General features: G+C 43.6%; 1 protein-coding gene and 1 long non-coding RNA gene across 2 annotated transcripts in view; one reads left to right on the top strand and one right to left on the bottom strand.

Annotated features, from left to right (window-relative positions):
* Positions 1-4,123: 4,123 nt before the first annotated feature.
* The window catches only part of MAML3 (mastermind like transcriptional coactivator 3), a 435,956-nt gene continuing 414,055 nt past the window's right edge, over positions 4,124-26,024 (top strand). The window contains exon 1 of the mRNA XM_001088303.5: positions 4,124-5,509. Within this exon, the coding sequence (XP_001088303.2) occupies positions 5,042-5,509 (468 nt within the window). The 5' untranslated portion in view covers positions 4,124-5,041. The remainder of the gene's footprint in view (positions 5,510-26,024) is intronic.
* Positions 18,718-21,466, bottom strand: LOC144340841 (uncharacterized). Its single transcript, XR_013417306.1, has 2 exons — positions 21,250-21,466; positions 18,718-20,065 (listed from the first exon to the last, which is right to left on the bottom strand). It is a non-coding gene; the product is annotated as an uncharacterized LOC144340841 (long non-coding RNA).

The raw sequence follows: 26,024 nt of genomic DNA, 5'->3' as shown, positions 1-26,024 counted from the left end.
CTTTCTGATAAAGCATCTTATGGAACAAAGTTTTTCAGACACACTTCTGAAAACGCTGTAACAATACATCCATTACATTGCCAAAGTAAACAGCGTAAATCAGCTTAAATCCTTTTAATGGCAGCCACTGTCCCAAGGATATAGTCTAAACTGGATGGCCTTGAACAATCCAGGTCCTGCTTGTCTCCCAGCCTCCATTTCATTTCTCATCACACCCTTTCACACTCACAATCCTATGAGAAGGAACTACTGGTGGATTTTTTTGGAGATGGATTCTTAACTCCTCCAAGCATGCACTCTTTTGCTTGTTCCTACATCCACTCCGTATTAGATCCATTATGGCACATACTGCCCTGATTCTAGCTGGCCGTCATTGAGGTTGGGACTGTGTTCTATACACTGTTATTATGCTGTTCACCCGGTGCCTACCACAGTGTGTGGCACACAGAAGGCCATAAATATATTCATGGAATTATTGAAATGATACCTACTGCTAGACAGCTGAGGGCACAGTAATTTAGGCTGCTGGTAATTTAGGAGTGCCTGGGCCCCACTTTGGAAAGATGTAAAGGTTTGGTTTCTCCTATGTGGGCAGCAGAGGGTTCCTATTCTTCCTTAGCCACAAGATACTCTTTGATGAAAGCAGATCTATTGATCCATAGTGAGAGGGAAGCAGAGATGGCATATAGACTGGAATTTCCACACAAAGTTCTCTTTCTTGTCACTGGGACACTAGGCTCTATCAGGTGAATATAGGAAGATGACACAGACTTGGCGTAAAGGAAATGGAACCTGGTTGAACTCCTCAGAACTGCCAACTTTGGCTCAGAGCCAGGACCGCAGGTTAACCTGGTGTAGGTACTTATTCATCAAGCCCATCTTTCCTTGGCATCCAGAGAGATATCATCACAGTTGGGGATGCAGTCATAGTAATTTCTTTCTCACCATTGCGATGGCATCTCAATTTTTTTTTTTTTGTCATTCAAGAACAATAGCATTGATGCTGTGTCTACCACTTTCATCCTGAAGTTTTGCCTTGTAGCAGGCTCACAGAAAAGACAAAGATGGTCACGCTATCAGTGTTCCACAGTGAGAAGGGACTAAAATTGCTTCTCCAGAACTTGGATTTCTCTATGACTTTCAAAGGGTTCTTTAGGATGGTGACCAACAAAGCTGGCAACCTTGCAGGACCATATCATGAGATCCAGAAACAGCCAGCATCAAGGTCTCTGTTGCTTCTAAGGTCACTGGAGTAGATTAACATCTCTAATTCAAGGTGACTGGCATATGTTGCTCAAGATGCAAGCCTTGTTTGCTTCTTGCTTCTTTCTTCTAATCTTCCTGCACAATGAGAATGGGGTTTCTGATCTCTGGTATATCACAGTAGAGTCCTGCACAGGTTGGTTTCTCAAAGATTCTTCCCCTCTGGCCATCAAACAGTTTCCCAGTTCTTTCTTTCCTCACATCTGGGGCTTGGAGCTTGTGGCTGCCACTCCCATCTTGGAGAGATAAAAGACGGGTGCCCGTGTGTGCGCTTATTTCTGTGTACACATGTAACAGTTTTTCTTTTGGTTATAGCCCATTCATGCACTGAAATCAGGCAGCAAAGTATACTATGGTTGTGCAAGAAGGGCTCCATTTGTCATTGGGGAACTCTGCGGTAAAACCACAAGTGTGCTGTCCCATCTGCTGGTTCCCCAAAGGGAAGGATGCAAATTCTTGTGTCTTTTTGGTTTCCCTTCATGGTAGGAGAGGTAAACAGCTTGATGGGAATACATGATGCTGCTATTGTTGTCATTTTTTCCCCAGAATGAGAAACTCTCAATGAATAATTAAATTCTGAGTCACAGGAAAAAGCTAAAATGAGAACCCAACTCTCAAACACTAAAGACCCAGTGCTTAAGACCCTCAAATTTGTTGCCTCTGTACATAAAGCTGCAGTCTTGTATGGGTGATGGAGGCAAGTGGAGTAGGAGAAGGGATAACAATTAAACTACAGTGTGGCCAGGCGTGGTGGCTCACTCCTGTAATCCCAGCACTTTGGGAGGCCAAGGCAGGCGGATCATCTGAGGTCCGGAGTTCGAGACCAGCCTGGCCAACATGGTGAAACCCCGTCTCTATGAAAACTACAAAAATTAGTTAGGTGTGGTGGCGTGCACCTGTAATCCCAGCTACTCAGGAGGCTGAGCCAGGAGAATCACTGGAACCCAGGAGGTAGATGCTGCAGTGAGCCAAGATGGCACCACTGCACTTCAGCCTAGGCAACAGAGCAACAAGACACCGTCTAAAAAAAAAAAAAAAAGAATTAAACTACAGTGAAGAGGGAGCAAAGCGAATGCAGAGTCATAGCTTCCCCTCTGTGGCGAAGCCATGTGTTTCCTGAGTTATAGAGATATTATTTAGTGAATATGTGAAAAAGACAAAGGCCACTTTGCTACCTCTTTTTTTAATTTCTTGTAATTCTCTACATATTTTCAGAATCTGAATGGACTCATTTGCTACAGACTTAGTCCAGTTAAATTTTCTGAGACTTGAAGAGGGGCGGTTTGATACAGAAATTTGTATATTAACTAAACAGCCTTCAGAAAAAGTATGACAACGTCAATGAAATATACACTCTCTTAAGTTGGTTTTACTACTTGGAGGTAGCCTCACACCATATTAAATATTTCGCTGCCCATTTTACCATATCCAGTGAATATTAAAAATATTGTTCACTATATAGACCTGATTAATTGAAGAAAAATATAGCCTCTTATCGTTGACATTATGAGGTTAGAAATAGCATCCTATGCTAATCTGCAATGCCAAGAAATGAAGATGGTTTAAATCAGATCTCATGACTAATGCATAAGATCCAAAGTTCTTTATTCCTGGCTATTTTAGACAACTGGGGTGTATTTTTACCCTAAAAACTAATTCTTAAGATTTATTGAAATAATACAAAATGACTTATAATTAACATCTCACAATCAAGATTTATAGTTTACTGATTATTCCAGAAATGATAATTTCCCCATCTTAATTTTGAAAAATATGTATATGCAATGGTTTAAGTCCATATTCAAGAATATTTGATCCTTAGTTGTTGTTATTTTTGTTTTTAGATAATATCAGGAAAGATAATGTGCTTTAATAAAATGGAAAGTTTAGATTGATTTCTGCATTTGCTAGTCCATTTTAATTGTACTTATTGTGAATTCATTGAAATGGAAAGAAATATATCCAGCAATAAAGTAGGCCTGTTATTTTTGCTTGTTTTTGTTTTGGTCATGACAAACTGTGAAATGCTGTGTTTTTTCTATAGTTCTAGTCCATGAAATCTGCAATCTTTCCACTTGATTTACGAAGGACCCTTAATTACTGCTGTCATTAGCACCTAGTGTTCAAAACAGTCTGTTTAAATGTACTGTTAGTCTCACCTCCAAGTCCCTGCTTGCTTTATTTTTTTCCAAGGGTAAGTAAAACAATAATTGACTTAGTAACAACAATCATTATGTACAGTGAATTAAATAATATTACACATTTTTAAGCCTATTTCCATTTATTTAGAATTTGGTACTTGTGTGTTCAGACTGGCCTAGACTTAGAACAAGTGTCCATAAGTAGCGCTGTTACTAGCGCAGACTTATTACTTCGGTTTTAAAACCAAGTCACTCATTTGCCTTTTTCTTTCCACATGGATAGGGATGACAGACAACTGCTGTAAAGCTTCAATGTTTCTGCCTGGTCATGCACATTTCTGCAATATAATGCATAAATGTATAACAACAACTTGGGATCGCTTGATAACCTCCCTTGGAATAAGGAAACCCAACCAGGCGCGTCCCCGCGCACGCGCGCGCGCGTACACAGACACACACACTCACACACGCTCTCACGCACACACACAGGTCAAAAGTTGATTTATTTCTGAGATCCCCCAGAATCTTTCTTCTCCCCGTTGCTGGCGACTCTGGGCTTCTCGGCAGGGCGGTAGTGTGGTTGGGGGCGTGGGAGGGGCGCGGGGCGCCGAGGCGACGGAGGCGGGAGCCGGGTGCTGGAGCGTGCCGCGCCCGCTCCTGCCGGGTGAGAGTCCGGGCCGGGTTTTGCGCCGTGTCCGCGGGCTTGTCTCACGGCCTCCAGCCGCCGCCGCTGCCGTGTTTACTGAGCTCGCGCGTCCTGATATCACTCCGCTGGCATGGAGGAGGAGGAGGAGGTGGAGGAGCGAGAGGAGGAGGAGGAGGCGGCGGCGGCGGCGGCGGCGGCGGCGGCGGCGAGCAGTTGATCATTGTGATGGTGGCAGGAGCAGCGGCGGCAGCGGCAGCCCAGCCGAGCGTTAGGTGCTGCTCTCCGCGCGGCGTTTTGCAAAGGACTTCACCGATCTACTTTTGCAGTCGCCTCGGACTGTCCATGTGTTTACTTCCCCCAGCCCGAGGATTCGATATCTAGGTTCCTGTGAAATGCAACTGAACAGCCAAAGTACTTTGAGAACACGGGGCGGCATAAACACCAAAACTTTTTTGTGGAAGGAAAATGCAATAAGCAAGCTTGCCGTTTTCCGATGCGGTGTGGAGTGAGTGTGTGTCGCGCGTGTCCGCACTGGAGGCATATGCTTGTGTGTGTACATGGGGTGTGTTTTTCGGTACGTAGGGAGAAAATGCTTGCCAACCACCGGAAATCTCCTGGAATTTATTAGAAAATAATGGATTATAAAAAGAAGGCAGGCGAGGAGCGGATCTCCCCTTGAGTTGCAACCCGATTTGCTGCTGGCTCAGTTTGTTGTGATTCTTTTTGTTGATAGGTGTCTGATGGTATTCCGATAACGTTCCCCCCTTTTCTTCCCCTCGAGCTTTTACAGTTTAAAAAAAGGAAACAAAAAACCACCCCAAAATCTCCCCCCCCTTTTTTTTTTCGCCCCGTCGGGATCGCCGTTTCCATCCATGTGCTTGCGTCTCCCCCGCGTTCCACTTAAACTATTTTAATCCTTGGACCCAAGGAGGAGGCTGATAGGGGGGTGGATAAAAAAAGTTCTTCCAAAATAGTGTGCCCGGGGAGCAGGATGGGGGATTTCGCAGCCCCCGCTGCTGCCGCGAATGGCAGTAGTATTTGCATCAACAGTAGCCTGAACAGCAGCCTCGGCGGGGCCGGGATCGGTGTGAATAATACTCCCAATAGTACTCCCGCTGCTCCGAGTAGCAATCACCCGGCTGCCGGTGGCTGCGGCGGCTCCGGGGGCCCCGGCGGCGGCTCGGCGGCCGTTCCCAAGCACAGCACCGTGGTGGAGCGGCTCCGCCAGCGCATCGAGGGCTGCCGGCGGCACCACGTCAACTGCGAGAACAGGTACCAGCAGGCTCAGGTGGAGCAGCTGGAGCTGGAGCGCCGGGACACCGTGAGCCTCTACCAGCGGACCCTGGAGCAGAGGGCCAAGAAATCGAGCGCCGGCACCGGCAAACAGCAGCACCCGAGCAAACCCCAGCAAGATGCGGAGGCTGCCTCGGCGGAGCAGAGGAACCACACGCTGATCATGGTGAGGGCGCACGGGCAGCGGGCTTGCGGCGCGCGTTGGGGGTTGTGGTGGTGCTGGTAGTGGGGGGCGCGTGGAGCTTCTTACATAGGGGTACAAGGGTCTGATTTGCACGGTGGGTGAGGTGGGCTGAAGCCGAAGGGTTAACGTCAACTTTTCTTAGGGAAAAAGCTGCCGTCGCCGCTACCTGTTAATCTGTCAAGGTTGTCAGATTTGGGGAGGAGGGGGCGAGAGGGGAGAAGCCAGTCACGACTGCGAGGGGCGGAGGGAGCCGAGAGGAGCGTCGAAGTGAGGTGCTGGAAAAGTTTACCCCCTTCCCTTTCTTGGATACCGATTTGAAAGAGTGAACCCCTGAGTTGAAACCTTGCTCCTCCTCTTCGCCGCTTCCCACCCCACCTCTAGCCGCGCCGCCTCTCCTCCCCAGACCCGTCCCCCTACGCCCACCCCTCTGCACATCCGCTGGGTGCGTGGAGATGTTGATGCTGTCGCAGATTCTGGGCGGGCACCAGGCCCTCAACCCCTAGGGGGAAGCGGGGAAGGAGAGCCTCTCGCCTCCTCTCCCCAGCTCACCCACTTTGGGCTGAGAAAGTCTGAGAGTTTTGTGAATGAACTTTGAAGTGGGTGAGAAACAAGCGAGGGTGGTTGCGCGCGGGGGTGCTCGCGGGAGCGCGCGCGGATGCGGGGCGCGGGTGCGCTCCGCTGGTTGCTGGAGACTCGGGGCCAGCCCGGCAGGTGGAGCGGCTGGGAGGGTTAAGAGGGGAGCGGCCTGGAGGGGGCGGGAGGGGAAAGCAACACCCAAGGTTTGCGCCAAGAGGCCCCGCCATACAACTTCGCTTGGGATTCTTTCCTTTTTTCCTTTTAAACTTGCTTGCACGGAGTCCTCCGCTTGGCTCCCCCCGCCCCACTGCCCGCCAACTTTGGGGGCCTGCCTAATAAGCCCAGAGCAGTGGAAGGTAGCAGGGAGGTAAAAGAGGCTTAAATGGCTGGGTGGGCGGGTTCGAGGTAGGATGAGCAGCCAATGGCTTAACTTCTCCAGGAGGAAGGGGCAGTTCCCACCCCCCAAGCCGGAGGCTAGAATCCTTTCTCTTATCTCCCTTCTCCGGTTCTTTTGCTTTCCTTTCTGGGTGAGGGGAGGCCGGAAGCTTGGGAAAGGTGTCTGCGCCCCCTCCCCCACCGCGCCGCCCGGGTGCTGGGTGGGCCGGGCGACGGGAATCCTGGAGCGTGCCGGGGCCGCGCACCTTCGCCCGTTTCCCGTGCAGACCGCCCCGCGATCGGCGGCGCAGAGCCCGGCAGGGGCGGCCCTCCCGTCGTGCGGTTTAGAAATCGCACAAGTTCCCGGTCTGTGAGTCCCCGGCGCCGGGGGTGATGCCAGTGCTGCCACGGGCTTTCGCCGGGCGCTCGGGCCGGCGCTCGGTGACAAAGAGTCGGCTAGGGGGAGGGGAGGCGACGCCGCAGCGCTCGCTCCCCACCTCCCCTCACCCCGCACGTGAAGAGGAACAATTTGTTTATCTTGGGCCTCAAGAATCCTTCCCTCCTCCCAGTTCTCCGAGGGCGCCCAACCCCTCCTCCCTCCCCTCCCAGGTCGGCGCGATCCTGCCCAGTCCCGCCGGCAGCACCTTCCCTCCTCCTCTTCCTCCTCCCCCTCCCCTTCCTCCTCCTCCAGCCCCTCTTGCCCGCCTTCTCCCTCCCTTTTGGAACGTGGCCGTGGGGGAGGGAGCGGGAGGCGCTTTGTCCGCCTCGCGGCCCAGCTCAGCCCCCGGGGCCGCCGGGCTGGGAGGGGTGCTGCGCCCCGTGGCCCTGCCCCCTCCATCGCGGCTGTCCCCGCCCCGCCGCGCCCCCCATGCCCCCGCTCCCCTCCTCTTTCTTCCCCTGCGGCTGAGGCTGCCCGGAGCGCGAAGAAGGGGCCGTCTCGGTTGGTTTTGAGGAAGAACGACAGTCCCGGAGTCGGGGGAGGTTCTCGCTTTACAAACAGGAAGCCGAAAACCACTGACATACTGTAGCTTTTCTGATTGTAGCCGGAGGCGGGGCCGGTCCTGCATCACGACTGTAGCTCCGGTCCCTTCTCCAACCTATTTCTCTCCCAGCCCCAGCCCCCCTCGCGCCCGTCCACGGAGGAGGAGATTCATTTTGTGAACCTGAGTCTGAGAATTTAAGAGGAACTGAAGGTTTCATTCCTGCCCACCCCGCGTCCTCTTTTCGTGTGTTTGTACACCCCACGCGCATAGGTTGCGCAGAAGTGGGCTCCTTTCGGGAGGCTCCAAAATTCCCGTGCCACAGAATCTCTCACAATCTTTGGGGATCAAGGACTGCTGTGACGTTTACCTCGCCAGCTGGGCGACCCTGGAACAAAAGCCAGTGCCGTTTCCAGTGCCGAGTCTCTGGACACGGCAAGATGAGTAGCGTTTGCGACCAGAAAGTTTTGGTGTTTGGGTTCTGTTCTCTGGTTTCCGCCCTGGTAGATGGGTGGAGGGAGGGCTCGGGTGCGCGCGCCTGGGTTGTGATACACTCGCAGGTGGAAGCAAGCCCAGCCTCCTGACCTTACTGGGAAGAAGACAGCAAACGCAAGCCGCAGCTTACTTTTGAAAATAAAAAGATAATGCTTGAATAGAGACATCAGCTGTAGATTTCATAGTGAATCCCAGTTTAGCAAATTAGCAACAGATAGACTTGAAAGAAGACTGCCTGAAAACAAAATTTTCTATCAGTTTTATGACAATGATTTAGCCTGTTGATTAGACTTATGCATTAATAAATGCCAGGGCTATGTACGGAATAGGAGTGTATTTTAGCTTCAGCTGTTACATGTGCATCTCTCACTGGTATGTGTGATGAGTGTAATGAATGTAATGTAAGCCTTAACTCTTAAGCAGAGTTGCAAGTAAATTCTGTGTACCAAAAAAAAAGAAAAAAAAAACCCCGCATGCTCTACAAGTTATATTTCCTTTTAAAATAATTAGTTTAAAAAGTAACCTTGGCCTCTGAAATGAGAGTATTTTAGCAGTCTGTATATGAGGTAAAATCTCAGAAATAGAGATTGTAAAGAAAACGTTGCTCTTCATTTTCTTGAATTGACTGCTGGATTATAGTTGTACTCCAGTGAGGCACAGAACAATTAAATATGGTTCTCAGATTGGGCGCTCTATTTGGAAAGCCCTAAAGAAAAACAATGATCACACACAGCAAAATAATAATAAGGTGATATAAAAATAAAGATGAATAGGATTCTTTACTGTTTTATTGGTATTGTTTACCTTCTAAGGACCAGTATGTCCAAAGTACTAAATAGCGATTATCTTTCTGCCTTGCTTGGGTTAAGAAGGCAGTCTGATGAGGGCTTTGCCTCTTTTGATTTGTTTTCCTGTCTTACACATTTACAAGAGTGGGCATGAAAAACAAAAAGCAAACAAAAAGCAGAGTGGGTGAGGGGTAAAAATTTTTCCTTGGCTACAGGCTGCTGCAGAAGGGGCTGGGTTCTCACCTCACCAACCCTGTTGATAGAGTAGGTGGTGCAGGCCTGGGTTTGAAGCTGCACTACCTCAGGTATTAGGTCTGTTCTGAACATTAGTCAAATGATCCCACCCCAACCACCACCACTTTATTGACATAGAAGTTTTTTTCTTCCTCTCAAAAGACTTGGTGAAAACTATTGACTTCACCTGTCAGAGAGCCTCATTTCAAAATATATCTTTTAATTATTTGTGGTAACAAAAGGGGGCATTGTTTATTTGCTGTATTTGGAACTGAGGTCCTGGTTAAAATTTTAAGGTGAATTTCAATTGACAAGTTCATTTTCAAGCTGAGCAGGCACATCAAAAAGCATGACAGCGCACAGTTTTCAAAATTTCAAAATGCTGATAGTCTTACTTGACCTAGATAAGACCCATATTGTTTTCATGACCTCTTCACTGTATTAGCACCATCGTAACTTTCAGAGTGTGCTTAATTTATATACAGCTTACAGACTGTATAAGTCTATGTGACCCCTGTTCTGAAGAGCTTATCACATAAAATTCGTAACATGCATTTGATAATAAATGCATTATTACTGAGTATTGGAGACAGCTACAGCCCGTCCAAAATGTTCCATCCATTCCTGGAATAGATTCAGGAAATGTCAACATATTAGTCCACTGCTAAATCTCCTTATACATGAATCTGGCTTCCCATTTCTTACCCTGTTGAAGGTAAATTACTGGCTCTGTATCCATTTTTTTGGCAAGCTCGTATTACCAGGCTATTTCTACATCTTCCCTATGATAACCTTTTCTTCAGCTCATCCTGTTCTGCTGCTAGCATGGGTAACGGGACAGACTTTCGGAAAGCTTTCCATTACCCAACACAGTGTGCCTTAAGTTTGTGGAAAACTTTTTGAAATTTCATTTTTCCTGTCCTTCACATGTATTTTTTTTCTTTTAATTCTCAAGAAGCATTTTTTTAAGCTCCAATACATATTTAATTCTGTTATGTTCTTTGGTTGTGGTACATTTTTTTATTTAGTACTGGGTAGCCAGTGGTCAGAAAAGTAGAAGCAGAGTTAGTTAACCATTAATCATAATCTACAAAATGCTCTTCAAGCTGGGTTCCTTCCCGAGGAAAGCCAAGTTTTCAGGAAGCTAGTATGCTTGATACTTTCTATCCTGTCTCATTAGAATTATAAGGGCAAGCTTTAGAATCTTTTTCAGGTTTTCTGCCACCTGATAGGAGAAAAATGGTCAGTCCTGGTACATAGTTTACTGACATCTCTGGAAGAAGAAGGATGAGGAATTTAAACATTAAAATAGAGTTTTATAGAGTTATTTTCTGAATATTGCTGTGAGACTAATAGCCAACTGTTGGTAAAGAGGTTTTCCTGCCCATTTGGTTGAGATAGGAATAAGGTATTTCTCTCTCTCATGCATGCACGTGCACGTGTGCACGCGCACACACACACACTCACACGTTCACTCATTCACTTACCCTGGTGAGGGTGCCAGTCAAGGGATCTAGTGTAAGAACCTGTTTTGCATGTTACATAGTAATTCTTGGATACATTTGAAGTACTTGTGTGATTACTGTTCCCTGTTTGTTAAGTAACAGTCCTGTCTTACACTCTTGAGCTCAAAAGGCGAAATTCTGTTGTCTTTTTCCACATTACCCATCTTGGAGAACTGTGAAATCAATCAATCAGACATCAGACTCTTATAAAGAGGAACATATTTAAAACTCACTGTCAAGATTTTCATAGTGTCTACCTTTTAAGTCTCCCAAATAGCTTTACATTTTTCACTCTATTATTCAAAGGCTGATTATTGAGTTTTCAGATCCTCTGGCTGCTTGCTTTGTTTTTCCTTCCCCCACCTGCTGCCAACCTTTTGGTCTTTTCAGTGATCTTTAACACCTTTATCAAAGAGTGGGAAGAAGCAATAAGAAGAGAAAAAATTTAATTTTGGTGCTCCTGACTCTCAGAACTAATGAAACAATCGGATACAATACCATTTTGGATTTAATATGGATTTGCCTTTATTCTTCCTTAGCACAAATAATAAAGACTGAGTTTCTAATTTCATTCATTCATTCAGCAGCATTGGTACATTGTCTGTAGTGCTTCATGGAAGTTAAAATGCTAAATCACGCTCTTGCATCCAAGACTTTGACAATGTATATTCTCTGTAGATTTTCAGTATTATGCTAGCCAGATTCAAGGGGATAACAATTTTTTTTTTTTTTTTTTGAGATGGAGTCTTGCTCTGTCGTCAGGCTGGAGTGAAGTGGTGCAATCTCGGCTCACTGCAAACTCCGCCTCCTGTGTTCAGTTGATTCCCCTGCCTCAGCCTCCCCCGAGCAGATGGAACTACAGGCATGTACCACCATGCCCTGCTAATTTTTTGTATTTTAGTAGAGACGGTGTTTCACTATGTTGGCCAAGATGGTGTCGATCTCCTGACCTCGTGATCCACCCGCCTCAGCCTCCCAAAGTGCTGGGATTACAGGCATGAGCCACCACACCCGGCCAAATTTTTAAAAATCAATATAGTCATTAGTGCTAATGACAGCAGTTTCAGGCTTCAGGATGTTATATCACCTTTCCATGATTTTTAAGGAAAACTTAATATGCTTTACTTTCCTGTTGTTTCAAACCAATTTGACATTGTATCTGCAAAATAAGTTAATTTGCAGATGACTGCTCCAAAATTACAGGTTCCCCCACAAATTAAATTTTTATTACAAATACAGTCTGCTTTCCAGATTCCAAAAATTCACTATTCAGTTTTGTGAGTTGCAAATGTAGCTTCTGAAAAATCAGCTGTCACCAATAACTGATTAATTTAGTTTAATTTTTTTGTTATTGTTTAAATCTAAGAAATTTTAAAGAACAAAAGAAATAGGGTTAGATAAAATTACTCAGAAAATGGAGTTGAGGGCCTGCTGTATAATAAGTACTTAACGATCATGGGGTTCCATTCAGTGGATCAGAGAAGGAGCACACTTTTTTAAAAGTCTACTTGGCAATTCCATCTGTTAAACAGTGGAGGGGTTTTTGAGTTCCTTTCTCCATTTGGGACAGAAGAACAGCATTCAGCATTCTTTGAGGGTCACATGCACACATGGATAGGAGCAGGAAATTACTACTATGGCAAGCTGTGCATACTATTCTTGGAGGAATTTAATAAAAAAATCTCAAAAGGTGACTGGGCATGGTGGCTCATGCCTGTAATCCCAGCACTATGGGAGACTGAGATGGGTGAATCAATTGAGGTCAGGAGTTCAAGACCAGCCTGACCAACATGGTGAAACCCCATCTCTACTAAAATACAAAAATTAGTCTGGCGTGATGGCACACGCCTGTAATCCCAGCTACTTGAGAGGTGAGAGGCTGAGGCAGGAGAATTGCTTGAACATGGGAGGTGGAGGTTTCAGTGAGCCGAGATTGTGCCATTGCACTCCAGCCTGGGCAACAAGAGTGAAACTCCTCAAAAAAAAAAAAAAAAAAAAAAAAAAAAAAAGCTGGGCGCAGTGGCTCACGCCTGTAATCCCAGCACTTTGGGAGGCCGAGAGGGCGGATCACCAGGTCGGGAGTTCGAGGCGAGCCTGACCAACAGGGTGAAACCCCATCTCTACTAAAAGTACAAAAATTAGCCGGGTGTGGTGGCGCATGTCTATAATCCCAGCTACTTGGGAGGCTGAGGCAGGAGAATTGCTTGAACCAGGGTGGTGGAGTTTGCAGTGAGCTGAGATCATGTCACTGAACTCCAGCCTGGTGACAGAGCGAGATCCTGTCTCAAAAACACAAAACAAAACAAAACAAATCTCAAAGGGCTGGCAGTACTTCCTCTGACATAAAGAAAGTGACTCCGCACGAATAATTTAGGCACCTTTTGATTATATTGGACTTCCCGTTGGTTGGAAATAACCTTTATGCTGAAGTAGAACCTTTTAAAATGCTAATAACTAATATTCATCCCCCTTTCGCAATGGCTTAACAACTGTAGCAAACTTAAGTGAAATATTTAGTTTTTAACTAGGAACTTTCAGAATTTTCCTAACTCCTTTTATCTCCATCCTGTTGAGTAGAATCTGGTTGTGTATCATTTCATGTTTATGGACCCTCCACCCCTCAACTGTTAACAGCGTTTACTTCCATGGGTAAAGGAGGTTATTAGGTTACATTGCTGTGTATCTCTTCTTCCCTTTCCCAACATCTTTCTCCACCTCCAGAGTACGTCTGGACAGGGGCTTCTATCCCTTCAAAGGAAAAGGCCGAAGTGCTCTAAGTCTGTTTGTGTAGATTCAACCTGGGTTGCAACTGTGACTCAAAAGGATTGCACAGCTCTGAAAGACATGCTCTGCTTGTGCCCTTTATTCTCACTCTGGTTGGTTATTTTTCTTTCTTTATTTGTTAGATGCTGAAAGTAGCTCAGTGATTGAGCGTGAATCTAAAAGGCTGGGTACCCAGTAAAGGGCTTGAACTAGTGGTAAGGTAGGAGAGGCAAAAAGGGATGAGCATTTTGGAGGCATCACCTAGAATGGATATCAGGGTAGAGAGACATGTGAGAGCATGTGTGGATAAACAGACTATATGCTGGTGCTTTGGGAGTTTACAGAAGTAAAGCATGCTTTTAGTAACCTATTCTGAACTTGGAGAACTTACTGAAACTCGAATATATATTTTTAAGAGCTAATGGCTATATTGTTTGTACCTGGAAAACAAATCACGTTCCTGAAATATTTCCATGCTCTCTTAAATTATTACTACTGCCATGTGAATGGATTTACTATAGGATTCCTTATAAAAAATTATTTCCTTTTTGGTTTTGCTTTTTTTTTCGGAGACAGGGTCTCACTCTGTCACCCAGGCTGTAGTGCAGTGGCATGATCTACCTCCCATGTTCAGGCAATTCCCCTGCCTCAGCCTCCCGAGTAGCTGGGACTACAGGTGCTCACCACCACTCCCAGCAAATTTTTTGTATTTTTGGTAGAGATGGGTTTTTGCTGTGTTTCCCAGGCTGGTCCCGAACTCCTGAGCTCAGGCAATCCGCCTGTCTTGGCCTTCCAAAGTGTTGGGATTACAGGCATGAGCCACTGAGCCTGGCTTTAATTCATTGATTATTAACTGGTAGAGGTTTGGCCCTACCCCAGGAATATTTGGCAATGCAGGGAGACATTTTTGGTTGTCATAGCTGGAGGGCTGCTGCAGGTGTCTAGAAGGCAGGGGTAGAGGTGGGTAGAAGGAAGGGATTCTACTAATATCCTACAAGAGATTACACCCATAACAGAGAGTTACCTGATCCAAAATAATGCTGCTGATGAGGGGCCCTGCTTTAAACAAAGAGCTCTCTTGGAGTTTTGAAAATATGAAAGAAGATGGGTTTACACATGTGGCATTACTCTCAGCTTTTTAAAAACACTCATTACTTGAAGAGTGGAGAGAGGCAGAGGTGCAGCGATGAGGTAAAGGATGCCTGGGAAGAAGTTAGAGGACTGCTGTGTTGCATGGCAGCGCCATCCTAGCTGGCCATGTGGTATGATGTTCTGGCTGTTTACTTCATGATTGTTATCTCTTCTTGCCTGTCAGAAAGGTGAATGGTTGTCTTCTTTTGAGACGGAGTCTTGCTCTGTCACCCAGGCTAGAATGCAGTGGCGTGATCTCACCTCACTGCAACCTCCACCTCCCGGGTTGAAGCGATTCTCCTCCCTCAGCCTCCTGAGTAGCTGGGATTATAGGCATGCGCTACCACGCCTGGCTAATATTTGTATTTTTAGTAGAGATGGAGTTTCGCCATGTTGGTCAGGCTGGTTTTGAACTCCTCACCTCATGATCTGCCTGCCTTGGCCTTCCAAAGTGCTGGGATTACAGGTGTGAGCCACCACGCCTGGTCAGTTGTCATTCTTTTTACCTCACAGAGTCATTGGTCAAACGAGTTAGTATATGTGAAAGTCCTGAACACCTTATGGTGCTGCACAAATGCTAGGCATATTTTAATGAATTACTTTCATTTCACTTAGTTGTTGCCTCTGCCCAAATGCGGACTTAAAGTTGAGTGATTTGAGGCTGATTTCACTCGTGCACAAGCCAACGTCTCCTGAACATGTGCTGAACAACTGCTGCACATTGGCCACTGTTTTAGCCACTGGGGATGCAGTGGTGAACAGATGTCCTTGTTCTCAACGGGACTGCAGCAGGACATAGTTTCACATTTCAAATTAGTTTTATGAAATGGTATTTGTTGTCTTATTAGACATGTAAATGGAAACACTTAAAAAAACTAACATTTAGGAAAATCCTAAGGGCATTAGATGCTTTGTATCTTCTTGCAAGCATTGCTTTCTGTAACAAAATTCATTTCAAATAAAACTGTGCAGAGGAGAGGATTAGTTGGTGTGATGGAGAATAAAATTAAGGTATGGTAGAGTTATTAAAAATGAGGCAGATTGTCTTTCTTTCCCCCCTTGTTTTTGGGACTAGGTGACACTTGTAGCACCATGATCATGGCTTGACATTGAGCTTTCAGAGGAAACTAGACAAAGAGGAGAACATTTAGAAAGAAGCATGCAGGAAGGTGCAAAGTCTTGAAACGATGTCACAGGAAGAACAGTTGAAAGACCTGGAGGTGTTTAGTCTGATTTAGGGGGTGCTAGGATTGCTTTTTTTAAAATATTTGAAGGACTGTCACCTGAAGAAGGGATTAGATGTGCTCTGTATGGCCTCAAGGGGATAAATTTAAGATCTTTGGTTGACAGTTATTAGGATCCAGGTTGTGGTTTAATAGATATATTTAAAAAGCCAATCTTATGAAAATTTAAGCTGTTCAAAGACGAAATAGGCTGCTTTGCTGAGTAGAACTGTCCCAGCAAAAGTTGTTCATTTGGCTGGAACATTGGAGAGGGACCGGGACTTTGTCTATTCATTATTATATTCCTGTGACTTGAAAAGACCTACCTGTACATAGGAGGAACTCTAAATTTAATTTGTTGAATAAATTACTAAATAAAAGTAAATAGGTTAAGAAGTGACTTAATTTCTCCCCTCAATGTTATTTCCTTTCTCAGAAGTAACTACAGTCTGGAATCTTTCTCCAGACCCTCTTCTGTTCACTTACGTATATATTATATATTGTACATATTGTACATAATCACATATTCATTTTTTCCTACATAAATGGAATCATATTATGTATACTTGTCTGAAATACACTTTTTTCTCTTTCATATATTTTAGAGAGCCATCCAAGTTGGTACATATAGATCCTCAACTCATTCTTTTTAACTGCTATATAGCATTCCATATTATGACCGTTTCATAATTTATTGAATGATTCTCTATTGATAGATACTTTAGTGGTTTCTTATTTTTTGCCAATTAAATGTTTCTGTAATGAACATCCTTATCCATATATCCTTATACATATGTGAGCATTTCTGTAGCACAGATTTAGGGTTCTTTCTATAGATATAATATGTATAAAGAGAAAAAAGTTGGCGGAAAAATCTCTTAATCTAATACGGTTTAATATAGCACCTGAATCTTATTACAGCCCATTTTAGGGCAAATGATAATTATGTCTCCTTAACAATATGGCTTAAAGCAGTATCAACTCTAGTAACTGGTGTTTTTCTTTGCACAGAACACTACTAGTTTTTAAAGGCTGTGTATTTGGCAAATAACACATCTTATAGGAGTGACGTTCCTTTTTCTCAGCTGGCCCTTAAAGAGGTTTTACTGAAGGAGGAACCTGCTCAACCAGGTCCTGCTCATTCTGTGAAAGTGGGAAATTCACTTCCTTGAACAAGTTTGTGGTTCTTTTTTACCTTTCCTGAGCTTTGTGTTTCATAGGCGTGATTATATGGCTTTATTTGCAAAATGTATTTCAGTGGGTGATACAGTACCTGGGGTGTTCATGGGTGCAGATTGGAGTGGTCATAAAAATCTCAGGTCTGTGAGTTGCCACTTCCTACAGGTTAAATTACCCTGACTAATCCAGTCATCTGTGTAACACGGTAATAACAACCTGCTGACCTGGCCAACTGTAGAAAATGCATCAAAATGACTTGCTTCGACAGGCACCTTATAGCATTTGTTTAGACAGTGAGAAGTCCTATCAGTTTTCATTATAAACAGGTGCTGCAGTGGTCTGACGACTGCCCTTCATCAGAGTTCTTAGTTGTTTTGCTTTCCCTTTGGCATAGCAGCTCCCCTACACTGAGATAATAATAATTATCATCTATATTTTTACAATAGCCAGAGCAACCTGGCTCCAGAATCTGTGCTCTTGGTTACTACATTTTTCTGCCTTCACCTGACTGCAGTGTTTCTTCTTGGAAAGGTTGTCTAAGCAACTGCATTTTCTAAATAGCCATGTTTTCCCAAAGAGCAGTTCTCATCTATTTGACTTTCCTTTATCGGTCTGAACAGGAGCCACAATTCAGGGACATGGTAGTGCTGGTTCTTGCCAGGCCCTGCTGTTTTATGATGAGGTCCCCAACTTTGCTGTCTCCTGGCCTCACGTACCTCTGGCCTTGAGTGTTTCTCCTCTCCCCATCTCCTTTCCCACCACGTCATGTTCTACCTTTGTGACAGTGACAATAGGACCCGGAACCTTGTACAAGGTGCATGTGGCAATGATTTGACCCAGAGAGATAAACCAAGGGTGGGAATGTACATGATCCGGGGCCTAAACTTTATATGTCATTCTCTACCAAATGATTCCAGTAAACTAAGTATTATGCTTCAATTTATAATATAGATTTGGTTTAGGCATTTTTTTTTGCCATTTAGCTGGGCCCATAGCATCTTATTGCTTCCTTCTTTATTCTGAACCTTTGGCTAGCTAAGTTAATGCAGCTATGTGCTCACTGTAAGCTTTAGGGAAGGGGGCTTCCTCATTCCAAAGATAGCTAGGTGCCTTCTGTTTCAGTGGCTTAAATAGCAAAAGTTGGTTATGTACATACAATAAAAAACTTCTCTCTTAATCTTGCACCTAGGCCATCCAATATGATAAATTAAGAGATTCTATTTTTTAATTCTTTTAATTTTTTTTATTTTTTGAGATGGAGTCTCACCTTGTCGCCCAGGCTAGAGTGCAGTGGCGCGATCTTCGCTCACTACAACCTCTGCCTCCTGGGTTCAAGCAATTCTCCTGCCTCAGCCTTCTGAGTAGCTGGGACTACAGGTGCGTGCCACCATGCCCAGCTAATTTTTTTGTATTTTTAGTGGAGACGGGGTTTCACCATACTGGCCAGGCTGGTCTCGAACTCGTGACCTCGTGATCCACCCGCCTTGGCCTCCCAAAGTGCTGGGATTACAGGCATGAGCCACCGTGCCCGGCCCCAAATAAAGAGATTCTTAAAGGTGCTACTCTGGTCATGCAATAAAATTTCAACCTGTAACTTTTCCTTAATTATTTAGTTTAGCTACTCTACTGTCCCTCTGAGGAGTGCCATCTTATTTTTTGTGTTTGCTTCTAATATTTCATGGTTCTATTTCTTTTATTTCTAGCACTAGAATGTTTTCTTTCAAGGATGACTTTCACCTATATGCAAGGTAGACAACTATCGTGCATTTTGCATGAAGTACAACACTTCTCTTTTTATTGATTATAGATAAATGGTTATCTAAATGTTTTGAATGTTAGTTATTTCATAGCTATCTGACTATAACAACTATTAGATAAAAACTCTTTTCCAAAGACTATTGAGATTACAGCTGTTGCAATAAACATCTAATTTCTAATTCCTTTGGAAAACATTTTATTTTTATTTGAAAGAGTCCAGAGATGATTTGTAATAGTTAATAAATGACTAAAATCAAATCTTAACCTTATTATGCATTTTGTTGTTGTTGTTAAGAGATAGGGTCTCACTTTGTTGCCCAGGCTGGTCTCGAACCCCTGCTTTAAACTGTCCACCTGCCTTAGATGCCCAAAGTGCTGGGATGATAGGCATGAGCTACTGTGCCCCGCTGGATTTTTGTTTTTAATATAACTCAAAAAGTGAGTGTTTCAGACCGTTTCTTTAAAGAAAAATATGGCAGTTTCAAGGCTATTCTAGCTTGGGCAACAGAGTAAGACTCTGACTCAAAAAAAACAAAACAAAACACAGGGGCTTGCTCTGTCACTCAGGCTAGAGTGCAGTGGCACCATCTTAGCTCACTGCAGCCTCCAACTCCTGGGCTCAAGGGATTCTCCTGCCTCAGCCTCCTGAGTAGCTGGGACTACTGGTGTGTGCCACCATGCCTGGCTAATTTTTAAAATTTTTTGTAGAGATGGTTTCTCACTATGTTGCCCAGGCTGGTCTCAAACACCTGACCTCAAGTGATCCTCCTGCCTTGGCCTCTCAAAGTGTTAGAATTACAGGCATGGGCCACAGTGCCTGGCCTAAAGGCTAATTTTGACAGAATAGCCAAATAGCCATATGAATTTATAAATAGGAATATCTTGTTAACATATACACAAAGAAATTTGACATATGTCAGAATTCAACAAATTTTGTGGATACCAAGTCAAAGAAGATAGGAAATTTTCATTGTTTAGTCTTGAATTTGGGCTTCAGGATGCCTTAGTGGTAATACTGCCGGAGTCTCCAACTGGGGCAAACCATAACGTTCCCTTCCTATGCTGCCATCTTCTGTTCCTGGCTCCTTTTGTCCCCAGTTCTAATCCACTGTGGGATTTCAGTCCATCCTTTCCCCTCTCTCACCGGGGACAGTGTGTGGCGACAGCAGTGGACTCCTTGGCCAAGCATGCAGGTGGCATTTGTCTTTAATCACTGAACGTATTTCCTCACGGTGGTGTGTGCAGATCAGCACCCCATGGGTTGTAACATCCTCTTACTATTCCCATCCTGCAGTAGCCCTCTGCCCGGAGATTCTCTGATGTTTGGTAAACAGAGGTGGTTTATATAAAGAAGCAGCTCTCTCCGTTTAGAAGTTGTTATGGCTAAATGGTTGAAAATGTATTTTGCAGTTTAACTAGGAATTCTTAAATGGTTTGCAGCTGCTATTGGATTTTTCACGTTCATTTTCTTCAATGAAGCATGGAGACAATGATTTTAGATTTGGATTTCACGCTGCTTAATTCTTAGAACCTATTGAAGGAATGTTTGAAAAAGTTGTTAGTGAAAACCGTAAATAACCACACTCAAAAATACTTCTGGCAAGTTGTATTTGTTAGAGTGGAATATGTCTGGAGCCCACAGTGAACTAGGAACATGGAATGGTGACTTGGAGGGTGACAAGATGTGACAATCAGGGATGTCTGGCATTCAGGCTATTGAAATTTAAATGGGCTATTGCTTTTTTAGTGTTTGCTCCTGTTCTTAGATTTAAAGGATTTATATGAATCATTCAGGGGCTTTTTATTAACTTTCAGTTTGTGGTTGAGATTGGAATTGGAAGGCTCAGAAAGATGTAACAGTAGTTTCAAGTAAAGGAGTTTAATGATAGTGTGTGCCTGTGAGAATCATGCCTTCGTCCCCTCCGCGGAGGCTCAGGTTGTTTGTGTTACTGGTTTGGTAGGGTTTGTGTTTATCTGTGGTCTGGAATGTCAAAGGATTGCAAACTAGAGAACTTTGCTTTCCTCTTTATTCTGAAGTAATGGTGTAGGAGTTTCTGGTATTGACTTCTGGGGGTGGAGACCACCATATATGGAAGAAGAAAGGAGGATTGGCTGGCTTTGATATTCTCATCCACTTTTTCTAATGCCATTTTCATTACTCTATTAACAAAGATAGTGCATACTTTGAATATTTATGTCTATCTTTTCCTTCAAAGTGTAATACACACTTGTTTTCTTCAACTTTTTGTAATGTATGTGTTTACGATACACTAAAGAGCAATGAATTTGAGGAGCGAGATAATTTGCTTTGACAGACTTACAGAAATGAGACTGTAAGGAAGAAGCAGGAGGATTGCTTAGAAAAATATTTGATTACTGGGCTTGAGAAAAATTATCTAGAAGGACAATTTTCAATGTTAAAACCCACAGCCATATGGGTAGCACAGGTTGTAGGAAGAAGTCACTACTTTTGTGACTTTTTGAAAAAATTTAAACTTTGTTTATAGTTTAAAAAGTCTCCTTTAAAATTTTCAAAATAGAATTTTTAAATGGAGAAATTCAAAACACTGAACAATAAAATGGGAGGAAGAAAAGCAACCCAGCCACTGGTGCTAAATTTCCTAAGGTTGTTCACATAGCCCTTTAACTTCAACCACTTTCTTAGCATCATTGTTTATCATTTTTTGAAGAACGTTTGTTTAATAGCTAGCTTACCTTAAGAAATAGTTTTCCTGGCCGGGCGCGGTGGCTCACGCCTGTAATCCCAGCACTTTGGGAGGCCGAGTCGGGCGGATCACGAGGTCAGGAGATCGAGACCATCCTGGCTAACATGGTGAAACCCCGTCTCTACTGAAAATACAAAAAATTAGCCGGGCGTGTGGTGGGTGCCTGTAATCCCAGCTGCTCGGGAGGCGGAGGCGGGAGATGGCGTGAACTCAGGAGGCGGAGCTTGCAGTGAGCTGAGATTGTGACACTGCACTCCAGCCTGGGCAACAGAACGAGACTCTGTCTCAAAAAAAAAAAAAAAAAAGAGTTTTCCTTTCACTTTGGTGGCTCATACATTTGGGGAAGTGACCTTAAAGAAATGTGACTCATTTTGCACCAACTTGACTTAGTCATCCATCCAGCCTCTCCCAATTTGGGGATCCTTTGCAAAGGGAATGATTAAACACTGCCAGTGTCTATAAAGAGGGAGATTAACCATGGGTTAGGTTAAATTATTCCTACTATTGTATATTATTTTGTATTTTCTGGACTAATAAGAAAACTTGACAAAGTGTAAGAGGTTGATTATGGCACAAAGTGGGGAGGGTAAGATTCATGTCATCTGAGATTAAACAAGGCTCCAGTATCGCTATTATTTCTGTGGCCCTTTCTCCCTGGGTTAAATTATGCCCTCATCCACAATGGAGGTCATGATCATACGCAGTGGGGGGAAAGGGATATATCTAGAACATTCTGGGATATACTGGGCTTATTGCTTATGAGAGAGGCAGCAGGAGGCTTTTTAGGGGAATTTCACTGAAAAACAAAATGTGCAGACACTTCACAATCAAGGCTATGGGATGAATTACATTTGGCTCCTGCCACCTCTTAGCATCAAGGTCTCTACGCATCAACTAGGGAATTGCTTAAAGGAAGCCCCTCCCAGGAATGAGTGGGGAGAGCCAAAAACCAAAAGGATTTCCCTATAAATTGAACCCAGTGTCACCAGAGATCAATGTGAGGAGCTCTGTTGTAATGTCCAGCTTTTCTTCTGTCCACACCCAGGAGTTGCTCCTGTTCCCGCCACCCCATTCTTAGGTCTTTTGTTCCATGAATAAATATTATGTGGTTTGGTGCTCATTACTCTTTGATATGAAAAAAGGCAATTCATTAGGTTGAAGGAGAAGGGGGAGGGAGATACCATTTTTCACCAGCGCATCAAGCGTGGTTACACTGATTTGAATTCCCAGAAAAGTAATAAAACAGTGAAAATAATGATAAAACAGCTCCTGGGCTGACAGCTGTGCAGCACATGGGGACACTGAAGACAGGCCCCACTGTTGCAGCAGGACAATATTGTGGAGCATATGGTGCCGTGGCAAGCCAGTTGTTGAACTCCGTGGCTGGCTTTTGTTTGGGGAACTCTCTCAGCATTGGGTGTATGGTGGCTCTTCAGAGACTTCTAGTCTCATTGGCAAGAGGGCCCTTGGCCCCATGCCAGCCTTGCTGTACGGTGGCTGACCCAGGCCATGTGGAAAAGCTCATGCTTGGAAAACATTCACTCCTCCTTACTTTGGTCACTAATCAAATCATTTGTTTAACAAATATAAATTGGAATCTTTTTTTCACAGCAGCCCAGTGGCTACATTACAGAGGGACAATTTCCTCCAAGAATGCCAATTAATTATTAGATGCATTAATTCATTGGTGCTCAGTACTTCTTGTAGGAGTGAAAGTTGTTTTGTTTTTAATGCTTTTCAGAGCACTTTGCACATGACGTCTTTATTCTTAAGGCTTAAATAGCTAAAATCAGCAAGTGTCTAGAGCCAGGGTTGCTGCTAGAAAGGAGATAGAGTATCCGTCTATGTGGTTTTTACAAGACAGTGTTAAAATAGGCCCTTTGCTGAGCATGGGTCTATTTTTTAAATGTGTGAAGCCGGCATGTGTATATGCATAAAAAGGCTAATTAACTCCACTTTCCTCCAGAGAGGTCTCCTTGGCTGCCCTGTGAGTGTGTTCCACTGTGGCCAGAGTTGCACCATCCTCCTGAGCCCTTTATGACTTCAACACCTCTGTAGTTATGGACACCCATTCTGGTTTCTTTTCTTTTGATTCCAAAGTGCAAAGGATGATCCAGCAGGGCTACTCGGTCCTGGGAGAGGTTCCTTCAAACGCAGCAGAAGGCGAGGCTCAGAGAGAATCACACTCCATGAGGAGGGGCTGTAGCCTGTGCCATTGTGCTTCGTGCCTGAGAATATTTTTATTGCAAGAGCTAAAAGGAGAAAACGGGTGATATTCACACTCTGATCGAAGAGCACCAAATGTCACCATATTCTTGGTCTCTATGGGACCTTTTTTTGCAGAACACCCATGAAGGTTGGTGGGGTTATGGTGCTGGGATGAGTGAATTTCTTTTTCTCATGAACAAATGTCATTAAAAGGCCAAAATCTACTGGAAAAAAATACACATGTATGTATATGTATATTTATTTCTGTGGTGTTTTTCTAATCACTCATCGGAGTTTATATTTTAACACTGGGCTCTGCAAGGGGAACTGATATTTTTTCAGGTTTTAGTGTTTACATTTTTAATCACTGGTCTTGAAAAAATGTTTTTAAGTGGAGAATAGATCTGTTTACAAATCTGCTGTAAGTGGATACGCACTTGCTGTAGCATTCAGGGTTTGGGGCCATCTATGCCTGTGCCCTGGAGGTGATTCAGAGCATCTGGAGAAATGATTGGGGTTCTGTTTTCCTCCTGACTTGCTTCTCTTGACTTGGTTGTACAAGTTCCTTGAGTGTGGGAACATCCTTTCAATCTTTCCTTTCCTTAATGTGTTGATACAAGTCAAAGTTAGGGGAAGTATTTCTGGTTTTACTTCCCCTGTATTTCCAAAGTTAGGGGACCAATCTACATATTCTCCCTTTAAGAAATGGAAGCAAGAAGATAATGAGCAACAAAAGGTCTGCAGTTGACTCTTCTTGCCCTGAGCACTGTAGAGCCAGTCATAGATAGCCAGTCCTGGAGGTTTTAGTACAACAGTCACAACCTCCCTGGAGGGAGAGATGGGAGAGATGGCAGAAGGGATGAGTGTGGAATAAGAAAGTTGGAGAAAGAGGAAAATGGTTAGGGTAAAACTGATCAGACATTCTTGGGTGTAAAGAATGGGTAAAAAATCAAATAGATGAAGTATCCTTGTTCCCGTTTAATGAAATTTGTAAATATCCATGTACATATAGCCATTTTATATTTACAGAATGAGACAACATTCTGATTATGCAGCATGTTTATAGGATGAGTGGAGCGACATGAGACCTAACTCACTAGGTCACCAAATAAGTAGGTGGCAAAGTAAAAGAAGAAACAGGTTTTTGACTGTTCTACCTTTGTTACAGGTTTTCCAGTTGGATGAAGAAATAGGAATCTGAAAATGTAGCTACATTGTTTTACAGACTATTAGGAAATATAATCTTTGGCGGTTATGGGGACAGTTCAATTAAAAAAAAAGTACCCCTCCATGTGATTTGTATTATAATTATTTAATACCTGAAGGACTCTTATAATTGAATTTTAGGGTGCTTCATTTACGTTCTAGCTGGTGAGAGTTGCAATACTATCACTTTGTGGTCCTCTAATTGCTGTCCCAAACATTCAAAAAATGCCCTGTGATTCAATTATAAGTATCTTTTGGGGACTGTGTAATTATATACTATGTAGTTATCATTATAAAGCACCAGGGGACATTAAGCCAATCAGATAGCTTTAGTGGCTGAATGTTCATAACCCTGTAAATGATACCACAAGGTGCTTTGGGTAATGCTACAAATTTTGTAAGGCAGGACCACTGTAGTTTTAGGTTCAGGAAAGAGTTACATACTAATTTTTAAGTTACACAAAGAGGACTTTTAAAGTAAACTCTCTTTTTTTCTTTTTGTTGGTTTTATTTAAACCTAATCAAACACTGTAAATATTTACCATGTATATGGCATGTAACAGCGCATTGTGGCTCCTTTTGATAGAAATCCATCTCTGTTCTCCCCTCCTTTTAAAATAAATACAGGTATCAAAATAATCTTCAGCGTATTTTTGATAGTACTTATAGTCAGCACTCACATTTTGAAATAAACTCTTATCAACACACTAATATTAAATAGTGGACTGACCGATTTGTTCAGAATAAATGAAATAGGAAATTTCAAGAAGTAGACCATAAACCTCTACAGCTCTCATTGAAAGGAAGGCGGAGGGTACAGTTGCGTATGCAAAGCTATGTCTTTGTAAAACTAAAATTAAAGCAAGAACAATACAAGAAAATATGCTGCATATAGGAAATAATTACTAGATATGTGTACCTAGTAATCTTTGAATTACAGAACAGTGAACAAATGTTTTCGGGGATGTTCGTGCAAAATGTTTTCGGGGATGTTCGTGCAAATGTTTTCGGGGATGTTCGTCTTCAGCCTACTCTTCCCAGGGCACCATGAAGGCATTTGCTTGCAGACATTGCCTTCTTCGGAGCTCTTTTAAAGCGGTCGCCAACTCTCAACAGCAATTGCTTCTGAGTAGTGTTCAAACAGCCCTGACATGGGTCCCTTGGTATATCATTATCTAGTCTCATATTTAACCTTTTTCTAATAGCCTCCCTAAAGTCCAGAGTTTCCAGTTAGTGCCAGAGGAAGTTAGAAAGGGTGTTCTTTTCCTTGTCTTGACTGCACAGCTGTGAGAAGCACAGGTATCTGAGAGTCGTCTTTGTTTTTCCTTTCTTTGTCTATGAGGGACCAGT

Source organism: Macaca mulatta, chromosome 5 (genome assembly GCF_049350105.2).
Source record: "Macaca mulatta isolate MMU2019108-1 chromosome 5, T2T-MMU8v2.0, whole genome shotgun sequence".
Lineage (NCBI taxonomy): Eukaryota > Metazoa > Chordata > Mammalia > Primates > Cercopithecidae > Macaca > Macaca mulatta.
This window is presented reverse-complemented; position numbering and strand designations above follow the sequence as displayed.